This window comes from Anarhichas minor, unplaced genomic scaffold, assembly GCF_050575085.1.
Source record: "Anarhichas minor isolate MPS153535 unplaced genomic scaffold, ASM5057508v1 ptg000058l, whole genome shotgun sequence".
NCBI classification, from domain to species: Eukaryota; Metazoa; Chordata; class Actinopteri; order Perciformes; family Anarhichadidae; genus Anarhichas; species Anarhichas minor.
In genome coordinates, this window is record NW_027466504.1 from 2,515,001 (window position 1) to 2,525,000 (window position 10,000).

General features: G+C 41.0%; 1 protein-coding gene across 1 annotated transcript in view; it reads right to left on the minus strand.

Moving 5' to 3' along the window:
- Positions 1-1,340: 1,340 nt before the first annotated feature.
- ncapd3 (non-SMC condensin II complex, subunit D3) overlaps positions 1,341-10,000 on the minus strand; it is a 53,560-nt gene continuing 44,900 nt past the window's right edge. The window contains exons 31-35 of the mRNA XM_076077250.1: positions 9,653-9,705; positions 8,940-8,987; positions 8,461-8,520; positions 8,311-8,359; positions 1,341-3,486 (exon numbers count right to left, since the gene is read on the minus strand). Of these exons, the coding sequence (XP_075933365.1) occupies positions 3,417-3,486; positions 8,311-8,359; positions 8,461-8,520; positions 8,940-8,987; positions 9,653-9,705 (280 nt within the window). The 3' untranslated portion in view covers positions 1,341-3,416. The remainder of the gene's footprint in view (positions 3,487-8,310; positions 8,360-8,460; positions 8,521-8,939; positions 8,988-9,652; positions 9,706-10,000) is intronic.

A 10,000-nucleotide genomic window follows, 5' to 3' on the forward strand; every position in this document is an offset into this window, starting at 1 on the left:
GATTCCGGTTGAACCGGTTTCAACTGGAAGCGATCCTCGCTTGAACCGGAAGTTGAAACCGGAAGCGATCCTCGCTTGAACCGGAAGTTGGAAATGACAAATAAGAGACATGGGATGTACCCCAAGACCCGTTTGAGAGGAGAACTTTGGCGTAGAAACTTCAGGCCAAAGAGCTGATATCAGATCAGCCTGACCTCACAATCAGACAGCAGACTAGCAGGAAAGGGAAGCGGTACATGCGAAGCTTCTCTACTAGCTGTACCAGACACGTTTGGCTAGCTGGATGCAGTCATGCTAATAACTTATTTAGCTTTTTAAAACAACAGGGACAGATCCAGCACGGACAGTTAGGGAGTGAGAGACATGAAGCACCTGTCTGAGAAATGGATATATAGTTATAAATAAATAATTATATATGTGTTTTATATTATAGTGTTATATGATATATATATATTATTATATTATACAGAATATTATGATATATATATATATATATATATCATTATATTATACTGAATTCCCTGTGAGGGTGATAAAAATAAGATGTCCTGACGTGTTTATCAAAGTGTTATTTACTGCTTTTTTTCATGTTGGAATAAAGGTTAAATATTTAACTGCAAAGTAGTAATACGCATTTGATACCTTAATTCTTTTGCATTAAATCATACTGTTTGCTGAAATTGATTGGATGTGGCCCTACCTAGAACATTTTCCACCAGCTGCCACTGGCAATACCTCTTCATGGACCATATCCCTGGACATGTTGAGATGTCTTTTTCCAAGTCCTGCCTGGGCAAGGTCAAACTCTTCAGAGGAGGTTGCATTGATGTTTAACAGGTATGCATAGAAACTAAAAAGGCCTCCAGGTCTTTGTAGATGCTGTGCCACAGGTCTTTAGACTCTATCTTTCGCTTTCCACGGTTACTTTTTCTTGTGAAAAACCCAGGGAAAGATCTACATGATTAAAAAAACAATTAGATTAAAATATGATGAATATTCATATGAACTAGTCAAACTAGCATTAAATGAACATGAAAAATGAAATTCCATAAAAAGTAAAACCTGGCCATGTCCTGTTCTACAGAAGACGATGGCTCTTGCTGCTTTCGTCCTTCTTCTTGCTGTCCCTGAGAGAGGTTCTGTGTGAGCACATTTATAAAGCTCTGTGCAGCTGCAGCCACTGTCGAATTATAGTTGACATTGTGTTAAGAAAGACAACACACATTTAAGGACTTGAGCTGGTCACTGTAAGGAGGGAAAAATTCACGAACACTAGCTAATAGCATTAAATAAATCTTCTCCCTTTATGTATGACGCTATGTTACAATCATCATATTTAGGATAATTTCTAGTATCTATAAAAAAATAACGTCGACCTGCACGCGGCGCCAGCAAGCGGTCCGGGTGGAGCGGACGCCATCGCAAGGATACTACGCTACGTTCACAGTGGTGTGTGCGAAACGTCAGACATTAAAGTGTAGTAGTTGAACGGCCCAATATGGCATAGTTTATTGCTTTTACTGTGATTCGTGCCAAGTAGAGGCTAAAACAGCTTGCTAAACAGAACTTTGTCACTAGCGTATTATTTTTTTTTTTAACTTACGTGAATATGGTGTATAGAAAGTGTTGAATTATAATTCTCGTGGTGCCCACGTTACCTGAAGGCAACGTGGTTGAGGACGGTCCTCAGCCTTCTTTCTTATGCTGTCACTCATGGTGACACGCCCCTCTCAGTTGATGCCACGCCCCCCACGTTAGATCAGGGTCAAAAGTTTTAACTGAAAAAAAACGATCTGAACTGAAAAAAAAACGACCTGAAAGTGAAAAAAAGATTTGAAACCGAAAAAAAAAAGATTTCAATCTGAAAATATAGAATCTGAAACTGATAAATATAAAAACTCAAATATCAAAATATATATGAAAGTTAAAAAAATCATATTCAACCCAAAAAACTTTTCATTCACTTATTTTTATTTTGAATACATTGCTGTATTTTTCAATGCTCAAGACCACAACTTGAACTTTCAGGTTCAAATGAACATTTTGACCTGGATGACCACATGACCCTACAGCAACCACAGGTTCCGGGACAATTTCCGAGCTTTGTGTGTGGACAAGTGGGCCATTGGGCCAGAGACTGCCCGTAGGAACAGCAAAGGCAGGGACAGCAAAGACAAGGGCAGGGGGCGTGGTAGAGGAAATCGAGAAGGAGGAAACTTCTATTCACAAGGACAGGCTCGTGATCTCCGTACCCAACAGCAGTATAGCCGAGGTCCACCTGTTTATCCGTGGGTACCACCTCTACAACAGGACAGCCCGCCGGCCCCGGTATGTGCATCATCATTAACCTTTACCCCATAACCTACGATTGAAGTATTGAACAATGGCAGTCAGTCACGACTCACGACTGTGATGCTGTTACTAGTGAAACACATCAGGTACATGTGGACTTAGTTGATGAACCATTGCCACCTAATGACTGTGATTTTGTTCTATACACAGATGGCAGTGCTTCCCGTAATCTACTGGGAACAATCAACGCAGGCTATGCAGTTGTTAGTGACCACTCAGTCGTCAAGTCAGGAAAATTGCCTGACTCGTGTTCTGCACAGCAGGCCGAATTGGTTGCCCTTACTGAACCATGTAAAATAGCACAGAGGGTCACAATTTACACTGACTCTCGCTATGCATTTGGGGCCTGTCATGATTTTGGCATAACATGGAAGAGAAAGGGCTTCCTTACCATTGCAGGCACTCCAATCAAAAATGGTTCCCTAGTTAATAACCTCTTAAATGCCCTATTATTGCCTTCAGCAGTCGTTATCTTTAAATGTGATGCACATACCTCCAATAAAGACACGGTCTCCCTCGGTAATGCCCGAGCGGATGCTGCCGCAAAGGCGGCTGCTTCACAGGGAATGTAGGTGAAGCATGGGAACCTGGAGGGAGTCTGTACCGTGGCAGTAACGTACATGTGGAAGTTATGCTAATAAGAGTTGCAGATAAGAGCAGTTTGTTCTCACGTGCTTATATGTTTATTTAAAAACACAATATGTATTTTGATATTGTCACGTTTGATCCTGTAACGAGATGTGTCACCTGGGGGTGGGGTGGGGGGCAGCGGCAGGAGGAAGAGGAGCCACACAAACAGCTGTTCACCGCTCGCTGTAAATGTCTCCCTTTCAAAGTTGTGAGACTGAAAAACTAAACAAATCGCAGGAATTAAATAAATGTTTTGGCAACATAGTGTACACCTGCAAGAATATGGCAACAAAAAATATATTCTATACCGTTATAACCAAAAAGATAGGACGATAAACAGTGAGTGTATCAACGAAAAAGATGAGAATATAAATCACGTAGATGGAACAATGTAACAAGTAGTAAGAGTAGTTGTAGAAAAGGCAAAAAAAAAATTAATCTTTAGATGACTTTTTCCTCTGGCGGAGAGGAGACTGCACGTTCCACTGCCTCAGTCCAGGAGCTCTGAAACACACATACGAAAGCAGAGTTTTAAAAATGACATCTTCTCTACAGAAATGTCTCCTAAACACATGAAATATAAGACAGCAAATATTAATGCAATGCAATATTGGACAAGAGTTACCATTTAAATGTAAATACAAATGTTTAAGACTAGTAACAGAGGCCATGAAAGGGATTCCCAAATGAAAAAGTTCTGTGAGCAGCACGAAACTAAATTCCATGCGCCTCCCTTTTACTTTGTGGAGACAGTAATCTCATAGAAAGACACTTCCAAACCTGGATGAAAACAACTTAAAGTGCTTGGAAATATACCACTGGTGAGAAGAAAATACATCGTATATACATATATATTAGTGCTGTGCAATGATTACAATTTTTAATCGAATGATTCTTTTGTGATTAATCGCATTGTTATGCGCAAAGTTCAATATATTCAAAAGTAGTGTATTGCGCACTTTTATTTTAAAAGTACTGCTATATGAACAGAAGGGCAATAACATTTGGTTCGCAAACACTTAAAATAAATAAGGTGCTTTTTAACAGCAGTATTCCCTTTACACAGTAGTAGTTATATTTCTTGCACCATCTGCTGTAAATAAATAAAATGTTTCAGCCAAATGTGTCTTCCGTTTTCATGACAGTCAGAGCATGTGAATGCAGCTGTTCATCAATATAATGCTGTAACTCCAAGGTCATTATGGTTACCCAGCGATGTCCAGTAGTCTCCAGTGAGAGCAACAGCTGGTGCACGTTGTAACACCGTTGCTTTTGTAGTCCTCTCCTTTTCATACAACTTGTGCATTCTTCTTGTGATGGTGCGTCTTGAGGGAGGGTCATACGTGCAGTCATTCGTTGCGATCCTAAAGGTGCGTTCTTTCATTTTATTTATCGAGTGCTTTTCATAATTCTCAAAGACACTTTACATTAAAATCATCATAAAAGAAAGCTATACACTAAAATTTTAAAACACATATCGGTCACATTAAAAGCAGTTCTGAATAGGTGGGTTTTGATTTGTGATTTGAATATGAGCTATATGAGCTCCATAGCTTTTTGAGCTATGGAGAAGGCTCTGTCACCCCATGTCCGGAGTGGAAGGGACAGGATGTTGGCATCAGAGAAGCAGAGCGGACAGGATGGAGTGTGGTGGTGAAGCAGGTCGGTGAGGTAGGAGGCTGAAGTTTGTGGATATCCACTTTGCTGTAGCATTTGTTAGCTTCCCAGATAGCAGTCGATTCCGGGGCGGATCCGCCCTCAGGTCGGCAATGCGCACAAGATACGGGCGATACGGAACAGTCTTGCTTTTGTTTATCTATACATCTCCCACACGCTGCATCCAACGTAGTCTGCTGAAGCCTCCCTCCACCGTTTGGGTGATTTGCTGGCATCAACTGGTATTGCATTTATTAATTTTTTTAACTGCGTTAACACGCGATAAAATAATTACACACACACACACACACACACACACACACACACACACACACACACACACACACACACACACACACACACACACACACACACACACACACACACACACACACACACACACACACACACACACACACACACACACACACACACACACACACACACACACACACACACACACACACACACACAAGGAGCGAGTAAAGGACTAGAGTTAGCAGAAAGATTAATGTGAGACAACATCCGGTTTCTTCAGACGAACATCCGGTTTTCAGAATAAGATGCCAACAAAGTATGAATTATATTCACATTAAGTATAAAACATGCTACCTGCATCTCGTGAGTTAAAGGGAAAATACACCTAAATTGTGCGTAAAGTGTCTTTATTCTTTGATCGCTGGGTCACCATCATCACCTCGGAGTTACAGCATTATATTGAAGAACAGTAGAGCTGCATTCACATGCTCCGACTGTCATGAAGACACAAGACATACATTTAGATGAAACGTGCTGAAACATTTTATTCCTGTTTCACAGCAGTGGAACGTTTCACATAGTCACACACTGAGCACAGATAGTGAAGAGATAGAACTGGTACTGTGTAAAGCAGTGGCAGGCCGTCAGGGCCTTCTCTGCTGGCCTAAACAGAATCACAAAGTTATATCTATTTTATAATTTAATAATTTTTCTTAAATACACTACATGAATTATAATTTATAAAAATATTTTTCCCATTATCTTATTTTCTCATTGCACAGCTATCATCTTCCTCAGTTGCTCTGCTTCCAGTGCAGCTTGTTTTAAGTAGAGCTTTTATCCAATCAGATTTCACCTCTGTGTCTCTAGGTAAGAAGAGAGGCCCGAGGCCTGCAGACTCACAAGTGAATCCCTGTGCAGTTTAAGTGAATGGGGACGATATTGTTGATTGTCATGGTGTTCAACCAATCAGATATTTAGTTTGACATGTTGGGCGTATTCTTTGACGTGTCAGAGCCTGCTAGCCGGCCTATAGCTACGTCAGCATTACATGCAGCTCAGTGTCCAGGTGCAGCTCTGCCGCGAGGTGCAGAGTGTGCTGTGATTGGTCAGTGGGCGAGCCCGTGAATAAAGTGAAACTTATGCTTGCTAGCAGAACTTAGGTTGTAATAGTCAGAGTTCAAGTGGAAAGATATGGAAGAAATTATGGCATTTTTAGTTTTTTTTACCACGCTTTGTTTTATTAACATCAAATGGCGGAAGGAGGAGAAACTGATTTAGTGGCGGAGTTACTGGGAACGCCTTTCTCAAGAAGGACATTTCCGGACAAACTGGACATAGTAAGAAATGGACGGCCAACCCCACAGCTAGCAGCCCTGACCCAGCCAGGAAAAGGATTTGTGCGCCACTTTCAGTCCGCAAACTATGAACGGTATTCCTGGCTGACAGGGTCGGAGAAGAGGTGCAAATTGTATTGCTGGGAATGCCTGTTATTTGCGAATGAACGTCTTGGTGTATGAGGCATATCGGAAGAAATTCCTGGATTCGGCCTTCTCCAACCTAACGCAGAGTCACTGATCTCTGTTTGATGATCTGACACGGCTTAAAACAGAACTGACTGTAATGTACGCCATGGCTGACTTTGAAGGAAAAAGCCCTGCTGATCTACTGGCTTTCCTTCAGCAGAAAGATCTGGTGGAGAGCATGCGTCAACTTTACGCATTGGCAACTGGGGAGGCTCGACTGTCATCACTGGCATCCATGGCAATCGAAAAGGACCTCTTGCTGGAACTAAAACGCAGGGATGTACTGCACAGCCGCGTTATTGAACTCTTTGTAAACAAAGACAGGAGGATGGACTTTGTCGTTAAATAGAACAGCATTTGGTAAGTGAAACTGCTTTTGTTTTCTTTACATCTGCAGTGTGTTAATTTTGCCTATCGTGTCATTTATGGATATTATTCGCTGATGTAAATACTATTTGAATGGCCCTTGCTCTTTAGTGTGAGCGTTGCTGGATTGTTTTGTCATGCTTTGTTTTAAATATATGTGACTGGTTCTTCAGAGTTCGCTCTTGTCATTGTGTTAATTACATCGATTTTGACCATATGCATTGTCCGTTAATTATGAAGCATACCGTCCTGCGTGGGTTTAGGGTCCGGATAATTTAATCTGTTTGGGCTGTTTTCTTTTACAAACAAGAATTATGGTCTGGAGAAATGGGAATTGTGTGGCGATTGCTTAGCCCTGTTTGAATCAGTAGGGAACAGCTGCCTAAACGCTGAGGGGAGAATATAGCGCGAGTTTGTGCGTATTTTCCTTACTAAGCTAGTTTAGCATAGCCTCGCAGAATATACGTGCCTCAGCTGTGTTTTGTTTTGCTTCCGGGGTCAGACGCTGACCCGAAAACTAAGACAGACAGACCGGTGTCTCCACCGAAAACATTATATTTACCACAATTTAAGCTTCTGCATTTTCCAAATGCACTAGTATTATTGTTCGGTTTGTAAGCCTCGTACCGAACGGTTTAATACGAATACGTGATGTTACACCCCTAGAAACAAATAACCGTAGCTGTGGCGCCATCATTAGGTTATTAGCTAGGTGGTAAGACAGCAGTGAAGGCCCAGGTATAAAATGCACGGCCCGCCACTGGTGTAAAGGGAATACTGCTGTTAAAAAGCACCTCATGTGTTTTAAGTGTTTGCAAACCAAATGTTATTGCACTTTTGTTCATATAGCAGTACTTTTAAAATAAAAGTGCACAATACACTACTTTTGAATTCATTATTGAACTTCGCCATAACCATGCGATTAAAAATTTTAATCGTTGCCCAGCACTAATATATATATTTAAACTTTAAAAAAAAGTTACACTTGACACTTTTGTAATCTGATCATGCCAGGACACATTAACTGTCAAGTCTGTACGCTCCGAGATCTGATTTTCGACATGCAAAGGTGATATGGCTCGCACTGACTTCGGATCTCAGTGAGGTGTGGACAGCATGTGAACATCATGGAATTAAAGGAGCTTCATTAGCGATTGTTCTTCAATAAGTCTACTAATACTGCAGGGAGGAAGAGTAAACTGCAACAATTACAGGCAGGGTGGGTGCTTTTATTGTGAAGAATTTATAGGAAGTGAAATGTGTTTTTCCATAATTTTACAGCCGCGCCTTTGACCTGGAAATATAGCCTGCGCGACGTGCAAAAATCTAGAGTCTCTTGGGGGTTTTATTGTGAAAATATATTTTCACAAATGCTGGTTTAGGTGACTAAAACTACAGCTTTAACCATTTATTTAGATGAAACTATTGTTACTGTCACAAACTACATGTGGAAAATGCCTGCAGAACTAGAACTGATAGAAAACATGGACTGTGGAGGCAATGACGGAAGTAGTGCACTCACTGCTGCTCATTTGACTGCACGTGAAGAACACTGGTCTCCCCGACGACACCTGTGGGGGACACAGTAGACAGATTAAGGTTCTCATAATGCTCATAAACTGCTGCCGAACACCTGATCAGTGGGATTGAGTGAGAAGTCAGAGTAGCTCACTTATTCCTCGGTCACTGAAGATCGCGCTGACTTCGTCAAATGTCAAATTGATGTTGACTCCTGGATTACAGGGAGGACAGATGACAGACTGAAATGTTTAATCAATTAAAAGGTAAATCTAAAATAATTTTAACAAATGGCTCCAGCAAGTGTTGTTTTAAGATTTCTGTCTGTTAACAGTCTAAACAAAGCCAGGTTAGCAATTGCTCCCTGCTTCCAATCTTTATGCTAAACTAGGCTAACTACATCTCAACTCCAAAGACACAGACATGAGATTGATATCCATCTGAACATCAGACTCTTGGAAAGAATCGTAATAAGTATTTCTTTTTAAGATTTTCAAAGATACACTTTAGGCATACGGACTGTGAGAACACGACCATGTGTAGAAGAAGAAATACTGTTCGGAGTCTGGGTTTTCTTCCGAGCAACACTGGCACTTGTGTTGTGGAGGTTCAAACGCCACGGTGGGCTCGTACCTTTTGGTGTGCTGATGGCTCTGTCATTCACAACTCCTTTAGGCATCACTGGAAAGTTAAAGAAAACAATCAGGACGTTGTGACTCCCGTCAAAGACTGATGTTAGATTAAAACCACTTTCAGTCAGTCTGATTAAGTATGAAATCTATGATAATCAGATTATGAATGATGTGAAATCATTTAATTATACGTTTACTAAAATTTTGATTGTTTCTGTAACTTATAAAATGCAGCCGTCTTCCCGCCCACCCCATTTCTCAAATGAGTTTTGCAAGACTTAAGGAAACAGATTCAAAAACGTAACTCCGTAAGAAGCGGTCTGTACCCTTTGAATAGAAATTAAACCTGTGGTAACTGATTTTTTTTTGCCAGCAGAAACAAACCTCATGAGACATCATCACCTCTAAATAGGGTATTGTTTGCCAACAATTTTGCCATATCACACATTTCAGATTCTGAAATCTTGATCTGGTGTTTTGCTTATTGTGAATCAACCCATTAACAAATTCCAGCTGGATTGGAATGAGAACATCTGTTTCATAATAATAATCCAGATGAAAACATTAATTTAATTTAATTTGTCAAATTGTATTTGTGAAGTGACCTCTGACCCTCCAACCTCTAACTAAAAGTTCCCCCACTGCTGCACTCAGTAGAGCTTAGATGAATTTCCTTAAACATAAATCGTAGTTTTAACCTCCAGCGCACTGTACCTGTTCCTTCCAGAGCGATTGACTTAGACTGGACATGCTCCTCCCGCACACGCCTGATGAAACACACACACACACACACACATATTAGGGGTGTAACGGTTCAAATAATTCTCGGTTCGGTTTAATACGACACAGTGGTGCCACAGTTCGGTACGTTTTCAATACAGCAAAAAAGCAGAAATGCCAAATCCTCGCTGGTGAGACTCAAGGGGGCGTGTCTGAAGAACATGGCTCTTCATCTCCCATTCAGTTGTGAGGTAATGTGCCGTTACAGTCAGGTAGCTTTGTGTAGTCTGAAGTCCGGGCCGTCTGTTGTCAGAGGAACAGTGGGTGCATCTGACATTTGAT